This window comes from Andrographis paniculata, unplaced genomic scaffold, assembly GCF_009805555.1.
Source record: "Andrographis paniculata isolate CXL003 unplaced genomic scaffold, ASM980555v1 Contig83END, whole genome shotgun sequence".
NCBI classification, from domain to species: Eukaryota; Viridiplantae; Streptophyta; class Magnoliopsida; order Lamiales; family Acanthaceae; genus Andrographis; species Andrographis paniculata.
In genome coordinates, this window is record NW_026137621.1 from 279101 (window position 1) to 298740 (window position 19640).

Genomic DNA, 19640 nt, shown 5'->3' on the forward strand with positions numbered 1-19640 from the left:
AAACTCTTGTTGTACTTTTTTCATTCTTCATTGATAATTTTTTTTATAGTAATTATAAACTGAGCAAATAAACATGAATTTCTATTGTTTAACAATATACAAAAATAAATGATGATATATTATCATTATTATTGAAATGTCATCAAAATCTGATAGAATCATTGCTTAATTGAATAAAAGATTTCAGCACAATAGTCTTGCTGTAATTGGGGAACAAAAGTTCAATTCTATAGTTATTTCATTGTCCATAAATAAAGATGAAACAAGTGATATTATATATATATATATAAAGAAGAAAGTGGAATGAATTAATAAATAAAAATGTGGATTATATTAAGAAAGAAAGTAATTGAGGTAAAAAGCAGCCATTACACTGAATATCATGCGATAGTCACATATGACATGACATAATCTTCATCTTAATTTCTTGTTATGTTACGCGAAGAAGAAGTTAAGGGTAAGGTTAAGCAGATATGGTGAAAGACTTTGATAATGAGGTGATGATAGTGAGGTGAGTTGAGTGACAAGTAAGAAGAAAGAATTTCGTCCAACAATGGTGAGGACGACTCATGAATCATCATATTCTTCTTCGTCTTCTTCTTCATCTCCATCTCCATGTGGATCATGATCATCTCCATGATGGATTCCCTGAGATCCCTTTCTGGATCGAACGACTCCTTCACTATGGCCACTCTCTCTCTCACCTTCATAATCATATCCTCTCTTCCATCTCCATCTACAAATGAATATGATCCTCTGAAACTCCTTCTCCGAATCCTGACTCCGCCGGCCGCTGCCGATGATGATACCATCTTCTTCTTCTTCTTATTCTTGGAGGAGGACATTATGACATTATTATTATGATTGGCGGTATTGAGAATTGGAGGTTGTTGATTAATTTGGGAGTGGGAGTTTGTTTGATGGGGTGTGGCCGGTTTGGTGAGAATTGGGGGGAGTGATACTGATACGAGGACGTCATGGATGAGTTTTTTGGAGGTTGATGATTCTGATTCTGAAAGAGAGGGAGAATTGGTTTGATAGTACTGCTGCTGCAGCTGCACCTGGTACCTGCATGAAGATGAAGATGAAGATGACGATGATGATTGTAATTTGCTGTTGATCTTCTTGGTCGTCTTTGGGGTTTTGTTTGTGTTGGTAATTGTATTTGTATTTCTTGATTTGGAGTTGGAGAAGAAGCAGGAGGAGGCATTTGGGATCATATCTGACACTCTGAACCACCTGTAGTTATTACTATTATTCTTCTTCATATGGATATCCAATCCCGATGCTGTGTGTGTGTGATGAAGCTGGGAATCTGCTCAGGAAATTAAAGGATATAACTTATTTGGAGTAGTATTTATTTATGCCTGGGACTGGGACACTTTACAGATATATATATACATACATACATACATGTGGCAAGGGACACACCGAAAACGCGGAGGAGGAGGAGGAGAGGAGACAACAGATCTTGTGCTCATTCGGAGGGAAGGTCCTGGGACTCGAGAGACTACATGTTTGTGTGTGTGTGTGTGTGTTTGTCTACTAGGTGTATGGATCTATGCTGGGACAACTCTCCAAAGGTGTAGCCTAACCAATTGTTCAAACTCAAAATCCCAAACAGCCTTGACCTATGTCATGCGCCCGTTGTAGCAAGTCCCAAGAGCTTGGGCTTACAAAGCCACGATAAGGACATTTAACCGAAGAGTTGGTACCAAACCAAAATACTTAAACTAATATAAAAGTTATTTTAAACCAATTTTTCTGTCATTGAACTATATGATCAACTTTGATAAACATATTGCAAATTTCTTTGATAGTTTTGCCCCTCGTGGATTTAGCCAATGTAAGTATTAGATTGTATACTCATGTTCATGTTATATAAATACATATATATATATTAACAAATTACATACCCTAAATGATGTACTTTAGTATATTTATTTACTTATTGCTAAGGTAGAAAGGAATAATAAATCACCTTAGGCATTAGTTATTCATGTCAAAGCATGATCTCTCCAAACCCGCATTATGGCTATATCTTGGTCCAAGTAAAGTTAGAGTTTAGCTGATCAAATTAATTTTATATTTTGTGCCTTGGACAATATAATGGTGTTTAACCTCCATATTTTTGTTGTGTCTCTTTCCTGTCTTCACGGTCACGAGTTCATCCTCATACCACCAAATCATTCTTTATGGGACTATACTTATTCATCTTAAACATATACTCTTTCCGTCCCATATATAGATATCTATTTGCTTTTTGCACGGAATTTAAAAAATATTAGTATTATATTGAGATAAAGTATAAATAAAAGATAAAAAGACTAAATTAACCCTATGAATAGTGTATGATATAAAAGTAATGACATTTGTGTAAGTACTTCTATAATTTATTTTTTCTTTTTATAACAAGGGAATTCACAACTGCTGCTATTCGAATGTGATCTAGCCAAACTTAAGTGCTCTTATAATTAATTGTAGATTGTTTGGGGATAGAAGAGTAAGAGAACAAATTCATCACTTTCTGTATGTGTGTAAATTTATTAATTTTGGTGATTCTAAAACGTATATTGGTAGAAAAATCTTTATTTTACTTCCTAGTTGGTGACGATAAAAACAAGAGTAGATTGACTACATGTGACATGGCAACCATTTGGGTTGCATGGAATTACAGGTTAATGTCATATTGTGCAAATTTTAGTGCATTAACAACAAATTACCTATTTATATTTGTTTTGTCAAATTTTATATTGAAGTTAATGGAACAGATAGAGTCTGTTAATTATTAGCAAAAAAATTATTTATATGTATTTTTTCTTTTTTCTAATAGATAGGTACCTGTAGTTGATGAACATATATCCAAAAACATGGTTATGCATGCTTGTTGTATAAATAATAAATATGACAGAGATAGTTAAATAATAATAATAATAATAATAATAATAATAATAATAATAATAATAATGATACATGAATGTTATATTTTTTAGATTGATTTTAATTTTTTTAGAGTATAATAATTGTAATTTTTTAAATATATATATATATACATAACTTTTTAACAAAATATTAGATACAAGTTCAAATTAAAAAAAATAAAATTATATTTTAAAAAAAATAAATTCTATCTTTTTTATTTTTTATGTCATATTAAACATTAACTTTTATTTAAAATATTATATAAGGTATTTATTCATGTTATATAACATATGTTTCCTATTGGAGTGCAAACTCAAATCCCACATTGGAAGTTGTGAACAAAATTATACACCTTATAAGTTTCAAGTGAACTCCACTACTATGAGGTCTTTTGGAGGAAATCCAAAAACAAATTCGTATAAGTTTAGCCAAAAACGGACAATATTATACTAGTGTTGAGACCAGTCCCAACTCTGGTATCAGAGCGGACCTTGACGCTCGTGTGGAAGCAGAACACATCTCAATCCACAAAAATATCTTTCTTTTCTTTACATTTTCCTTGCATTTTTTCTTCGTTTGTTTTTGTAGAATAATGTTGAATCGATCTTAAATCAATACAACTCGTTGGCGCCGTCTTTTCTTTGATTATTTTTGTGTAATTTATTCTTAAATTTATCGCATATCACTGGGGATTCGCATCAAGTTGCCCGGGAACGCACCAAAACTCCCGGCGAGAAGTTTTAGGCTGAAAATTATTTTCCAGGCCAACATAATTGGCACGCCCAGTGGGACGCAACGGCGTATGCGATTACAATCGGAAAAAATTATTCATATGGCGAATCAAGAAAAGAACGGCGAATGAGTTGTCGGACGCCTTCCATGGGCTGTCCATCCAAAAGAATTTACGTCCTGAAGGTGCCGCTTCGCGTGTGGAGGGCAATAGTTCGTCCGAGAGGATGGCTGTGATACCCGAGCTTCTCACTACTCATTGGCCAATATATATTTCATATTTTAGGTGCTGGTAAATTACTTATATGTTAAATTGTTTATAATTTGGTATATGTCTTACCTGTTCATTAATAAGAAAATATTATTATAATTTATCTGAGATTCTAGTAGGAAACAAATAGGTTGGGTAAATTATTTGGATGTTAGTTGTGTAAGTTAAATATAAATCACTTGAAAAATTATTTGTAGTTAGAAAGTAAAATAAATAGAATAATAATAATAATAATAATAATAATAATAATAAAATATAATAATAATACTAATTAAAATAAATAATTAAAAAAAAAGGTAAAGTAAGGCGGTGGGGCGGGGTAATAATCCCCACCCCCCACCTCATCCATATCAATTCAATTGAAGAAGAAGAGGGAGTGTTACGAAATAAACGCGGAATAAATTTGATTTTATTAAAGAAAAATCAACAAAAACAAAGAAAAGTCTAAATTAGGGCTTGGTTTTTAGGCTCAGCCCCCAATATCACCCACTAAAGCATAAAATCGACACAAACACAGCATAAAATGCGACATACACAACCAAACCGGTCCAAGACCCACAACCTAGACCGAAAACAACCCCCACAATTAAGGAAAAACAAAGCAACGGTAGAACAGCGGCCAAAAAAAAAAAAGAACCACATAAACCGAAGGCCAAACTCGATGTCGAACCCCTTGCAGTTCGAATCGAGACCGGGGGAATGATAGCACCTTTAATCTCCATAGAAAACAGGAGAAAGAAGCTCGTCGGAGGTCGCCGGAGAAGATCGCCAAAATATCGCCAAGAAAGAGGTGTTTTGAGAGAGGCGAGAGTAGAGAGAGGTGAGAGCGTTTTAGATAGAGAGAGTGAGGGTAAGTATATGTGCGGCTCCCTCTCTCTACACATATATATATATATGTAGGTTAGATCAGATCAGACGGCCAGGGTTAAAACCCTTGATCAAACGGTCCACAGCAAGTCTAGGTAAGTATATGCGGGTCGGGTTATGTAACCGGGTTGGAGGGTTGGATCACGGATTATGGGTTGGGGCCAAGTTTAATTGGGCCACAATATATATATGTGTGTATGTGTTTGTGTATGGATCCAATAATAGTTTCCAAAATTATCATCAACTAAAATTTTATAACAATCCTCCACCAAATTTTGGTTATGGGTGACTAGGGTCATCACTGCCCAATAGTTTGGATTACTTACCTGCACAACAAAAAAAAAAGAATTTAGTTAGAAATACATTAAATTAGTCTACCATCTACACATGTGTAAACCACAACTAATCAAATATATCAAAACATATAATTTTCAAACAAGATACAAATTTCTTAATTTTCCACAACATTGTATCTTCAACAGCAAGAATACATTTAAATCCAAACTTCGACAGAACTATATTACATTGTAAATGTGTAGTACAACCAAAACATGTAGCACACAATATACAAACAAATACAGTAGCAAACTTCACAAGTTTCAGATCGTTCACAACCCATGATAACAGAATGCAAAGAAGCCAATTATTATCAATGACAAAACCTAGGAATTGATTTCAAACACTTATTATCAACTAATGAGCTCTTATCTTCTTTTACCACTAAACATTGAGACTTACTTTCGGGATTAAACAATTTCCTATCACTCATAGGTTCCTCCACATCTAAGTTCTCAAACATACTTCTAGGAAAAGAAGATGAATCAAAATTACCAAACATAGAGAACACTTTAGAACTATTCCTAGCCTCATCTCTAACAAATAGGTAACTTTCAATCTCATTACTATTATTTGAAACAATTCCAACATTGCTTTTAATTTCAGAAACTGTATTTTCAGATTTATTCCAAATAGGTAACTCCTCACACTTAACCTTTATTCGTTCTCGAATAAATTCAATTAATGAAATTAAATCAAGTATTTTCTAAATAAGGACTCAATATTGTCAGCAATATCAACGGTGGTGTGTAAACGAATCTTAGCTAAAGTTCAGATCCTTAAGCCATTTACGCGATATTGCTCATCTGCAAAGATTCGAAATTATGTCTCCCGAAATATTTTCAAACTTAAGTGTTCGGAGTAGCTTCTAAAAAATGATGCGACGACTCAAAGCTTTAAATAAACCGCCATAATAAATCATAAATTAAGAAACAAGGCGGCCCGGTAGACATTGCTACCGATAATAAATTAATTTTGACATTTTTTTGCGTCGATTTTTTTTTTTGCCAAGTCAAGTCGCATATAAAGATAATCGGCATCCTCCTCACACTATTCGTTTGTCAATCCCATTTTTAAGGAAACTTAATTCATGCTCTCCGCCAACAAGCGCAGCTAAATAGACGAAAATTCTAAAAATTAGACTAAGTATGGAATTAATGAAACGAAGGGGATATCAACCAACTTTATCAAAATCCCGATTTATACTCATACTCAAAAGAATTTTAATTATTGAATAGATTCAATTTCAAACTCAAATTAAGCACAACGGAAATCAATTGACTAGAGAAAATAACATATTTCACGGCTAATTTTATTTTAAAGAAATAAATATTTTAAATATAGAATAATTTAATTCAAAATAAATTAGACAACAATAAATTACACAAAATAAATTAATCGACATTAATTTAAAAATATATAAAAATAAATATGAATAATTCAAGTAACTAATTAATTAACTGCATAAATAATTAATTAAGAGAGCATGTAAACATGCATCAATTATTAATTAAGAGAGCATGTAAACATGCATCAATTATTTTAATGTGATCGGCTATGAATTAATCTAATTGAAGCTACCGACACGCCATATATATTTACACAACTAGAACTACATTAATTTAAACTAGATTAATCATACAGTAACTCTTCCACTACATTTAAATAATAGCAGCAGCGAAGCTAAACGAGCGGGGGCTTCAACTATTTATCAAACTACCGGCTATTTACACAACTAATTCCTAAACTAAAGAAGAAGAAGGAAAACAAAAATTACAATCCAGCAACTAACAAGAACAAATTAATCCTAAACAAGTCAAAATCCATCAATACATTCAGCAGAAACGCATTACTGAGAATACTACAGGCTAAACTAATGCAATCAACTAACCATGTATCAACTAAACTAAACATGCAGCATGACTGGACTAGGACTAAACTAGAATTACTCAGACTAAGCAACCTAAACAAGCAGCAATTAAGCCAATTATCTCATCTGCAATTAATGAATAAATCCGACTAGGACAGCTAATTAGAAGAAAGCTAAAATATGTTACCGTTACTCCCAAACTAATCTGAAAATTAACCTAATGCAGCTATATTACAACTACTAATTTATCTAAGTAGCACATATTCTACTATCTAACAAGTTAGCAATCAATAAATAAGCCGGCATAAATAACCGAGAAATGAATCAAGAACTTCCCTGATTGTTGTCTTGCAGCCTGATTTTTGTTCAAAATTTTTGGTGGCGCTGATGACTTCCCTCCTCACACTTGAATTGTTGTTCGCCCTCGAACAATTTGTAGTTTGAGAAGGCGCTGCAAGTAATTCAAAATATATTTTCAACAGCAAAAGATGAAATGTAGTAATATTATCTAAGAATTAAAGATATATGACTGCATTTAAACTCCCTTTTTGACTTCTTCGTGGCTCGGGAATATCCAAAACAGCCTCTCCTCACATTTATTGCCAAATAAGTGTGAATCTAATTTCGAACAATTCTGAAAATTTCCAAATTGTTTGTGCAGATTGTTCCTTGCAAAACTTTTCACCGAATGCCCATCAATCAGCCCTTTGCAGACTGTTCGCGCCTCTAAATTATCGATTAATCCCAAAGTCACTTAACCGGCCGGTTCACTTGCAGCTGGGTGCTGCTTCGTTGCGGTCTCCTAAAAAAATTTAGCGCTGATTTGTTGCTGCTGCTTAAGGCGGGCTGCCGCTCACTTTCGTCACCGCTCAAAGAGGCCTAAGCTAACGCTGGAATTACCGACTATTGATTCGAAATCTGAAATCTCTCTAGCCCAAGACTATGATTTAGGAATTTTCTTAGTAGGCGCCGTCGAACAAAATGAACTTTTGCCCAAAATAAAGAAGAATAAATTCATCGCTTCGCTTGCAGGAGGGGCTGGTCTGCGTCGCTTCGCTGCACTTGCCTGAAATTGGCTTCGCTTGCAGACCCGCTCACATCTCTGCTTCTTGTTTTAGAAGCTTCGCTTGCACATAGAGACATTAATGCCGCTTCGCTTTGATTCTATTTCAAACTTCAGATGAACTAATCCGCTGAATGACATTGGGTGAAGAAGAAAACAAAATTAATTAAAAAAAATATATATAATAATAATTTCTAAAATATATATATATATAAAATAATAAAATAAAATAATAAAATAAATATAATAATAAATATAATTTTGCCCTAAATTGGGTGAAGAAGACGTTAGGAGCGCTCAGGAACGACTTCCATTCTATCGCTTGAGATTGTCCATCGCTTCGCTTGCCGACTGACTGGTTACAAACAGCGCTGCTAATTCCCGCTTGGACAATCGCCGCTCATGGCCGCTGCTTAAAAAGGGCGCTGAGACAGGGCTTGATCGGTGCCATCGCTCGCCAAAGTTTTCGCTCGCTTGCTATCATCGCTCACTTGAAATTTTTCACTCACTTGCTGGCCCTTGTTGGCGCTGATTTTTGCGAGAGTTGGAATAATTCCGTCTGATCCTCTAGCAATCGCTTGGTGCATTGAATCCAGTCGTCGCTTGATTTTGGGCTGATGCCGCTGATTTGGACAGACCGATCGATTCGGGTGCAGGATTGGATGCCGCTCGGTTAGGGCTCACCGGCCGGTTTGGGTGCAGCGGTGCTCATTTTGATCAAGGATCAGCGGCCAGTAGATTCATCGCTCTTAAGCGATTCATCCATTGGTTCACAAGGATAGATGTCCGCTTCTTCTACTTCAAAATTCACTGTGAACTGACGAGCGGATCATCTTTAATTTCCTGAATGAACAAAAATAAAATAAAATAAAATAAAATAAATTATTATTATTAATATCATTATTATTATTTATACAGTACAGTTATTAATATTATTATTATTATCATTATTGTGCTGAGTATTATTATTAGTATTATTATATGAATATAGAGAAACAGATTAAAATTTCAAAAACAGAAACAAAAAATAGGAACCACTGCCGCAAGCAGTTTTTTTGTTTGTTTTTTTTTTTTTTTTTTTTTTGAAAATTTTTCTGATTTTTCTCCGAAGATACATTGCCGTGTAGGTTTGATCCTTGAAGGATATCGCACTCTCGAAACCTACAAAGCATACCGCCGATGGATTAGATGTTCAAAATAAAATAAAATTCAATATTAAAATTAAATTAGCATTAAATCAATATTTTCCAATTAAAACAAAGATACTTGGCTTATTCCCCGGCAACGGCGCCAAAATTTGATCGAAGATTTTTGGAGAGTTTTTAAAATATCTTTTAAGATACAAAAAAAATGATATATGTATAAAATGAAAATAGTGTCATGTGTGTTCGTGTAGTCACTCCAAAAACTTCGTCAAAAATAAAAAAATCTCTTTAACCGGTGAGTGTCCGGGTCGAACTCAGGGAATATGCGAATATCCTATATTTAATTAGAAAAAGTGCAATGAGTTAATGCAATCGAAGAAACTGAAAAGATAAATTGCGGAAATTAAATCTAACTAAAAAAATGATAAAATATACGTATCTCGAAAAGGATGAAGCGAGGCGTTTGTGTCTGACTTTTGCGTTCCTTAATGGCTAGATTTCCATGGATGAAATGAGCGGGATGACGATGGCGTGATAGCGAAAAATATATGTATAATTGCGAGGCGGCACAGAGATATGAACGTGATCGCATTTGCTCGCTTAAGCCGAATCTCGACTCGGTTGGTACTTGATCTTGGGGGATTTACAACGAGGCTTCAGCGACACCCGGCGAAGAACATTATAAGCAAGAAACCCTACTGTCACTAGGAATCTCTGTGACCCAATAGACCCCCGCCTATGCCCCATGAATTATTCTTCCAACCGTTCCGCTAGTGGCTCTACCCCTTTTATTACCTCTCTTTAATCGAAATCGAATTCAGAACAGTAACTAAGCAGGTCGACAAGGCTCCCGCGTACTTAGCTACGTTGAACTACCCGGAAACCGCTTTTGGCGCATAACAGGGCTGAAATAGTCGATTCTTCTGTCGCCCTTCCGCAACCTTGTCAAAATCCAACTTAAACAATTCAAATCGAACATGGAATTTTTGGGTGAAGGTGAGGTGGAGAAATATGATAGGAATTTTACTAGCAAAAATACTACGCTGAAATTAAAAGAAAAATGGGGAGAAAATCAGTTTGCTCGCGACACAAACCGAAAATCTCGTATTATTAAACTAGATAAAAAAATACGGAAGAAAAGAAATGGAGAAAATAGAATGTATATATTTGTGTATATATGGTGTATATATATATCTATGGTGTATCTATATCTATCTATGGTCTATATATATATATGGTTACAACCGCCAATAAATAACTACTTCTAAAAATAACTACTAACTACCTCTAAAAATAACCATAAATAACTAACTCTAAAAATAGCTACTAATATAACTACTAATAACTACCTATTTTTTTAGAAGGTTCTAGAATAAAAATTACACAAAAATAGCCAAAAATTGGCTAAAAAGTAGTGCAGGATTTTAATTAAGGGAGCTGGGAGAGTGTAGTAAATGCAGGAGCTGAGGGTGCAGGAGACATAAATGCGCAGGAATTATTGTGGCGGCGCAGTAAATGCACTGCTGACCAGCAGCAATAAATGCAGCGAGAATTAATGCAGCCGTCGCTTCGCTTACTTCCACGTATGGCTTTCCGCTCCGCTCATATTTTCGTGTCAGCCGCCGCTTGAAATCCGTGTTAGCCGCCGCTTCGCTTTCCGCGCTCGCTTGCCTTCCGCGCTCATAAATACAGCCGCCGCTCGCCTTCCGCGCTCGCTTGCCTTCCGCGCTTGCGCACTCCTATGTAGCCGCCGCTTGTCTTCCGCGCGGCCGTCGCTTGCCTTCCGTGCGGCCATCGCTTGCCTTCCGTGCGGCCGTCGCTTGCCTTCCGTGCGGCCGTCGCTTGTCTTCCGTGCACGGTTGACTTTGACTTTCGCGCGTTGACTTTCTGGCGTTGACCGTTGACTTTTGTTGACTTTCACGCCGGTGACTATTTTTTCGCTTCTGAAGCCATTTTTTCACTTTTTAAGGCCAGTTTTGGGCTCCCATATCAGTTTTCAAGCATTATTTCACCTATATAAATAATGAACATCTTATAAATATTTCTTTAAATAAATAATACTTATTAAATAAAATTAATTTAGTTAAAATTAAATACTTAAATAACACATAAATAATGCCAAAAAATATAATTTAAGAAACACATCAATTAATTTAATTTATACACCAAAATAATTATAAATTGCACTTAAAAACTAATAAATTAATATTATACAAACAATATGAAATTAATACAATTATTAGAATAAATTAACATAAATGATATCAAAATTTGACATAAATAAATAAATAAGTAAATAAATATAAGCTATAAAATATGGCAAAATCAAGAGTTATCAGTGACTAGGGTCATCACTGCCCAATAGTTTGGATTACTTACCTGCACAACAAAAAAAAAAGAATTTAGTTAGAAATACATTAAATTAGTCTACCATCTACACATGTGTAAACCACAACTAATCAAATATATCAAAACATATAATTTTCAAACAAGATACAAATTTCTTAATTTTCCACAACATTGTATCTTCAACAGCAAGAATACATTTAAATCCAAACTTCGACAGAACTATATTACATTGTAAATGTGTAGTACAACCAAAACATGTAGCACACAATATACAAACAAATACAGTAGCAAACTTCACAAGTTTCAGATCGTTCACAACCCATGATAACAGAATGCAAAGAAGCCAATTATTATCAATGACAAAACCTAGGAATTGATTTCAAACACTTATTATCAACTAATGAGCTCTTATCTTCTTTTACCACTAAACATTGAGACTTACTTTCGGGATTAAACAATTTCCTATCACTCATAGGTTCCTCCACATCTAAGTTCTCAAACATACTTCTAGGAAAAGAAGATGAATCAAAATTACCAAACATAGAGAACACTTTAGAACTATTCCTAGCCTCATCTCTAACAAATAGGTAACTTTCAATCTCATTACTATTATTTGAAACAATTCCAACATTGCTTTTAATTTCAGAAACTGTATTTTCAGATTTATTCACAATAGGCTGGCCAGCACTAGATAAGATTCGAAAATCACCAACAAAAATATCAGTTTCATTACATAAAGCAAACTCCACCTCATTTCAAAAACAGTATTAACATCTCCCTCAAATTTGGTATTATCAATTTCAACATCAATTTGCACAATTTCAGCAGATTGAACACAATCAGAAAAAAAAATTAATATCATCACAATTAAAAATACACTTTCAGCAACATTACAGTTAGTTACATAATCAATCTGAGCAATTTCAGTGTCAACAAATTGCACATTTTTAAATTCACAAACAACATGCTGAATATCAGTAGATTCAAAATGAAAAATCAGATTTTACAGATTTAATTTCTCTGTTTTCTATATCAATCAAATTAAGCTCCACATTATTTCCTATACTAGAAAAATCTGTATTAATATCAATAATTTCATAATCAACCAATTCAGATTCTCCAATATCCAAACATGGCATACAACATTCATTAAATGTCACATTATTACTAATAACAGTTTTCAAACCGGGTCTAGAACTTAACCACAATCTATACCCCGTAACACAATAACCCAAGAGAACACAATTTTCAGTTTTCATCTCAAATTCATCAATGCAAATATGTATCACAGCATGACACCCAAACACACAAACATTAGATATGTCGACTAACCTACCCAACCACTTACTTTTAGGAATTTCACCATTAAGGGGGATAGAGGGTGTTCGATTTAAAAAATAAGCTGCTGTTAAAGCGGCTTCACCCCAGAATTTTCTAAGTAAACTAGACGATGTCAAAAGACATCCAACTCTTTCCAACAGAGTATGATTTAACCTCTCAGCAACCCCACTAAATTGGGATGCCTTGGGGACATATTCAAAATTGATACATTTTTGCACACAAAAATTACTAAACCAGGTGTTACAAAAATTTAAACTATTATCAGCTTTAATATATTTAATTTTTCTACCAGTTTCAACTTCAATTTGAATTTTCCAATCACTACAAAAAAATAATATATTTGTGACGGAATTCCGTCCCTAAAGTTCACGTAGCTAACGTAATTCCATTACTAATTCCGTCTCTAATGTCATTAGTAACGAAAAAAATAGATTTAGAGACAAAATAATTTTGTTACAAAAATGATTTTTTCTTGTAGTGAATTTTTGAAAATTTTAAACATATCCAATTTATTTTTCAATAAGAAAATCCACATTTTTCTAGAAAAATCGTCAACAACAATTAAGATATATCTACTCCCACCATAAGTGGGTTCATTAGAAGGTTCACATAAATCAATATGTATACATTCCAAAATCTGTTTTGAAAAGATATAATTTTCAGGGGTTTTTTACGAAAATTGAACTTTATTTAATTTTCCAGGTTTGCATATATTACAAAATGGAATAATAGAAATTTTTTCAAGTCATTATTGCTAATATGACCTAATCTCTTATGCCATAATTCAGAATTATCAATTTTAGAATTATCTATATCAGAACATACATTCACAGCAGAAGTTACATATAAGTCATTTTTTAATTCTGCCCTAAAAATCACTAAAGACCCTTTTGTTATTTTCATGCAATTTAAACCCCACTGTCCTTCTAAACCTAAAGTAGATAATCTAACACATGACAACAGATTATTGGACAAATCAGGCACATATCTCACATCATGCAATTTCAGTATATTTCCAGATTTAAATTTCAGATTAATAACACCAATTCCCTCAACTTTACACACACGTTTATCAGTAATAGTCACATAACAATGTGTTAAAGTCTTAAACTAAGAAAAAATATTTTTCAAGGGTGTCATATAAAATGTGCATGCAGAATCAACTATCCATTCATTAGCACTCAAAATATTTGAATTTAAATTTGGACAAACAGCAAACACGTTTCCTAAATCATTATCAATAACAGTCATATTGACTAACTCACTTGCTGCATTACTATTATTACCGTTATTATTATTATTATGTTATGTTTCTTAAGGCTTGTTTTTAGGCTCAGCCCCCAATATCACCCACTAAAGCATAAAATCGACACAAACACAACATAAAATACAACATACACAACCAAACAGGCCCGAGACCCACAACCTAGACCGAAAACAACCCCCACAAGTAAGGAAAAACAAAGCAACGGTAGAACAGCAGCCAAAAAGAAAAGGAACCACATAAACCGAAGGCTAAACTCGATGTCGAACCCCTTGCAGTTCGAATCGAGACAGGGGGAATGATAGCACCTCTAATCTCCACAGAAAACAGGAGAAAGAAGCTTGTCGGAGGTCACCGGAGAAAATCGCCAGAATATCGCCAAGAAAGAGGTGTTTTGAGAGAGGCGAGAGTAGAGAGAGGTGAGACCGTTTTAGAGAGAGTGAGTGAGGGTAAGTATCTGTGCGACTCCCTCTCTCTACACACATATATATATATGTAGGTTAGATCAGATCAGACGGCCAGGGTTAAAACCCTTGATCAAACGGTTCACAGCAAGTCTAGGTAAGTATATGCGGGTCGGGTTATGTAACCGGGTTGGAGGGTTGGGTCACGGATTATGGGTTGGGGCCAAGTTTAATTGGGCCACAAGATATATATGTGTATGTGTTTGTGTATGGATCCAATAATGGTTTCCAAAATTATCATCAACCAAAATTTTATAACAGGGAGAAAGGCAACGTGAAGAAGGAAAAAAAAAAAATTACGCCGAATTCGTTAAAAGCCTAGTTCAGGTATTTCTTTGTGTTCACGAATTATTGCTATTTTTACTAAGTAGAGGAAGTTTTGAGTAGAAATAATTATTTAGTAAATTGGAGTAATATTTGTAATTAATTATTGTTAGATACGATACTGGAATCAAGAAAATGGTTGTAAGAGTTAGGGTTATTGACGTTTTTGGCGAATTTCAGGTAAGTAGAAATTCATTTGCAACTATAATGCATAAATATATTATTTTGGGAGTTATTTATGTTTGATTGATAATATGTGAATATCAGAAAACTGTGATTAATATTCTGTGATTATGTGGTTTGAGCCTGCGAGCTCCGTATATAAATTGGTATCAGCCTGTGAGCTTTGTATATGATATGAGTCTGTGAGCTCCAAAATTCATGTGGTTTGAACCAGTGACTTCAATAATATATGTATATTGTGAAATATGTTGCATTGCATTTTCATTAAACATGCATATCATGCATTGAAATGAAATAAGATGGTTTTACTATGTTCGACCGCTGATTATACACCAAGGGCGGGAGAGGCGACCTGGGAAGAAGCGACCTGGGGAAACCTGGTATAGGCTATGGTGTAGGCCACCGTCTATTGTGACTTTGCATACAATGCATAAATGATGCATTCGGAAGAGGCGACCTGGGAAGAAACGACCCTATGAAACCTTACTAGGAAACCCGGTGTAGGCTACCTGGTGTAGGCCACCGTTTGATTTAAATATGTGGATATTGAGCTCTTTCCGGTGTATAGCAGTGTGTCTAGGGGCCCTGGAGAGTATTTCATAAATAAATTTGTGATTTCAAACGAGAGCACATTCTGCATAGTGAGAATTTTGAGATAAACTTCACATCATGCATAATTTCTACTTAAGGAGATTTATAAATCTCACTCAGTTTATGCATTGTAGGTAATCTTAATGATATATAACTTGGTGGACAGACTGGAGTAGCCGTGGCGCTCTTACAGACATTTTGAGTTACCGTGTACATAGATGACGACCTGCGGGCAGGACCGTGGCTTGTTTTGCTTCCGTTGTTCTATATTACGTCTGTTTCAGAAGGTGTATGGTGTTGTTATAAATAGTATGTCGATTGTGTAGTTTTGATATGGTTTGAGATTCTTTTGGTGAATGTTAACAGGTTACTGTTGAATTATGTTATGTTTTGCTGAGAGAAAAAAAATTTATAGCAGGTGAACAGGTTGTTATAGATGTAAGTAATTAAGTGGAATTATAGCATGTTCATCGTTACTTATAGGTTGTATTGGCATTAGTAGTATAGTGTAAGTGGGGTCGTGTCAATGGCGACTGCCTTCATTCGTGAGGAAATATCATCAGTGATGCAAGCAAGCCTTCGAGACTTCGCATTTGATATGTCGGGCCAAGTGGCCGACATTCTCCGGCCGGCCACAAACAATGAAATGGCCGCCGATTGACACAATGAGAACCAACAATTTTCAGAAACTACCGGATGTTATTTTTATCCAATCGCCGAGTCTCAAATGATGTCGATTCTGTTGCAAAGTGGAGATCCCGTTTTTCAGCCCATGACAGTCCCAAATCAGGTGATTTTTTCGAATTTTCCTTCATCTAGATATTCATAAATGCCCCAAGTACAATTTGGATAGGTTCAAACACTCCGGATGGACCATTCGACAAGTACAACGGCTATTCCAAAATGTAGCGGTAGCCCCGGTGGATTTGAGAGGCAGCGTCAATTTGGCGCTCCGGAGGGCGAATTTTTTCAACCGCCACCGTTGATATACAATTTGTAGCGGTAACCCCCAGCAACGGTAGGAATTGTAGGTTCTGATCATTTTGTGATCTTCTTTATATAGCCTCGTTAGGCTAGAAAAATATTTGTATATTGTTGATTATGATCAAATGTTGGATGATATGTTAAGCCAGGAAATATATGTTCATAAAAGACGACATCTCATGTGATTAATATTTTATTTGATTCAAGTTCAAGCACCTAATATCCCTTTATGTCCTACTTATATCTTACAAATATGCTCATAATAGCTCATTTTCCAAACTTCGTCTTTAAAGGGAACTTCTTTCTTATACCTATAACTTTTAATTAGGAACTCAACTACGTGTATTAAAGATACCATTTTAGTCAGCAAAGCGATTCCTAATTTTCTACAATCAGGCAAGAGATCGTCGGTTTAAAATTTACCCAGTTTAATCAGTTTAACCAATTATTTTATAACATGTGTTCTGACTTTTTAATATTTTTTTAAAATAAAAAAACAATTAATTTAACTAAAATTACAATTTTACCCTCCAATCTTTTATTTTTCTTTTCATTCGTAAACACTTCCATCTAAATTTTTCTCCCGTAATATCATCGACACTCTTAACCCTAATTTTCTCGTGATGCCGACGGCCACCCAAATTTCATCATAATTCCCAAATTAAACTTCTCAAACCTGCATTTATTTTCTATTTCATTCTCTTCCTCACAACTCTCTCTTATTCTCTTTCCCCTTCATTGATCATTGATTCACCCCCGACGACACCCTGCGCCGCTGCCCAAGCCACCGCCCGCCGTTCAGCCTTTTTCCTACTCGTCGTCGACCGCGACACCAACCATTGGGGTATTTTTCTCTTCACCGGAGTATTTTTCTCGCCAAAAGATTAGGGCTGAAAGAGAAAAAGTAAATTGGGTGGGAGTGTTTAATAGGAATGGAAGGAAATAAATAAAATATTTGATAGGTAAATTATAATTTTAGTTAAGTTAATTATTTTTTATTTTAAAAAAATATTAAAAAGTCATAACAGATGTTATAAAATAATTGGTTAAACTGATTAAACTGTGTAAATTTTAAACCGAGGATCCCTTCATAATCATTTTTCAAACAAAACATCATAATTATTTCAACTCCCCTCCAAAGAAAAAAAAAACAAACAAAAAAAAATAAATCTTTGGAAAAATTGCACTCTTATGAACTAATTAATAATATTTTTTTACTGTCACAGGGCTATTTCCAAAAAATCAATGATTAAAAAATTAAATAATTAAATTTAGAAAAATAGTTCATAATTTTTGTATATAAAATTTTAAAAAATATTAATATAATATATAGTGGATAAATATTGTTTAAAAATTATTTTTGTTTTTTTTAAATTTAAATATAAAATTAATGATATTTGTGTAATAATAAAAAAATAAAAATAATATAATTACTAATAGTAAAAATAATTTTATAGTAATATAATTATTTATAATAATTAGACTATTGATGTATGGAGCATATCAAATATTTAGTTTTAGTTCAAAATTGAATTTTAATTTAAATAATATTTCAATAATATACTTTATAGCTAAATATTAATTTTATTGAAATCCGTATGACTGGTAATCATATTAATTTGAGTTTAAAAACCAAAAAAAAAAAAAAAAAACACCCCACTTTTTTTAAAATAATATTACATTATATATTTGAACAATATTATCAACAATAAGCAATTTGATAGTTGGAAATCGCATACGTTTTATATTCATATCATATGCGATATTTAAGTGATTTTGATTGGATTCTACCTAATTTATATGCAAATTGTTTATTTGCTGTGTGCAGAGGACAAATATCAAATTTGGCATAATTGGCAGAAAAATGAAAGAAAAATTCAGATTTGCACAACCTAGTTAGTCATGACCATGACTAACTACACCCTCTTGATATGATAAATTAATTAAAGACCTAAAAGTCTATCTACAAAATAATTATGGCAAAAATCAAATAAGAAAAAAAACACACACCTATTGCCAAGGGGAGAACGGCGAGGGCAGAAACGCACAGGAGCAGGAGACTGACAGATTCATAGATCGCGCATGAGCAAATCGACAGAGAAGATTTCCCCCTTCCACTATGACTTTACCTTTTTCTTTTGTTCTTTTTTATTTGATTATCGAGTAGATACTTTTTTGGTTTGAGAGGTGATAATGTTTTGGTTCTTTTATTTTGAGATTCTTGATTTTCTTTATAGAAGTTCTTTTTTATTATCAATATTTGTCTAATTCTGATAATAGTGTTTGTGATTGTTAGATTGATTGAATATTTTGGTACCGATATTTAAATTAGTCTGATAATCTAAAGTCAATTCAGGTAGGATATCCGTAATTGTATTCGCACTTGAATAGGTGATAACCGAGTTGAATAGTTCCTTCCCGGGGGTTAGACAATCAAATCTAATGCTCCTCCTATGTAGTAATTGTTTTGAATTGGATTTTTCTAAATTACAATGCGGTTAGGCAATATTCTTATGGGCGTACCTAGGTTTATTTGCTTAATTAGGGGTAGTTAACGGTCGTACCTTAATTACCTACATTGTAAGGAAAATTTGGTTGTCAGAGCTTGTTGATAACTATAACCAATTTATTGATACTTTAATAAGAATTAACTTTATTGAATTTATGATAAAAACACAAGTGTCATAACTGCATCATCCATTGAGCCAGGCATCTCCTTGATAGTCAGTTCCTCTTTAATTTAATTGTTTTTTTATTTTATTTTAATTAGATAATAAAAGAAAAATTCCCCTTTATTTACTGCATTAGAATACGAAAGAGTGAATCACACAATCCCTGTGGAGACGATCCCTTCCCTTGTATTACATTAAATTGTGATCACGGATTAGGTGAAATATTTGATTGACTGCACGACAGGTCAATTTTTGGCGCCGTTTC

At 33.8% G+C, this 19640-nt stretch overlaps 1 protein-coding gene across 2 annotated transcripts; it reads right to left on the reverse strand.

The window, feature by feature from the left end:
- Positions 1 to 314: 314 nt before the first annotated feature.
- LOC127241768 (transcription repressor OFP1-like) lies at positions 315 to 1602 on the reverse strand. 2 transcript variants are annotated; one of them, XM_051260970.1, is made up of 2 exons: positions 1406 to 1602; positions 315 to 1315 (listed from the first exon to the last, which is right to left on the reverse strand). In XM_051260970.1, exons 1-2 carry the CDS (start codon positions 1479 to 1481, stop codon positions 420 to 422), a joined length of 972 nt encoding a protein of 323 aa, XP_051116927.1. In that variant the 5' UTR covers positions 1482 to 1602; the 3' UTR covers positions 315 to 419. The 2 variants fall into 2 exon arrangements, with proteins under 2 accessions (XP_051116927.1, XP_051116928.1); XM_051260971.1 differs by having other exon boundaries at positions 1410 to 1600.
- Between the last annotated feature and the right edge of the window lie 18038 nt (positions 1603 to 19640).

Coding starts and splice junctions, on each gene's coding strand:
- LOC127241768 (XM_051260970.1), bottom strand. CDS start 1,481: ATGAGCACAAGATCTGTTGTCTCCTCTCCTCCTCCTCCTCCGCGTTTT. Junction 1,316..1,405: donor CCCTTGCCACATGTATGTAT/GTATGTATATAT, acceptor TTTCCTGAGCAG/ATTCCCAGCTTCATCACACA.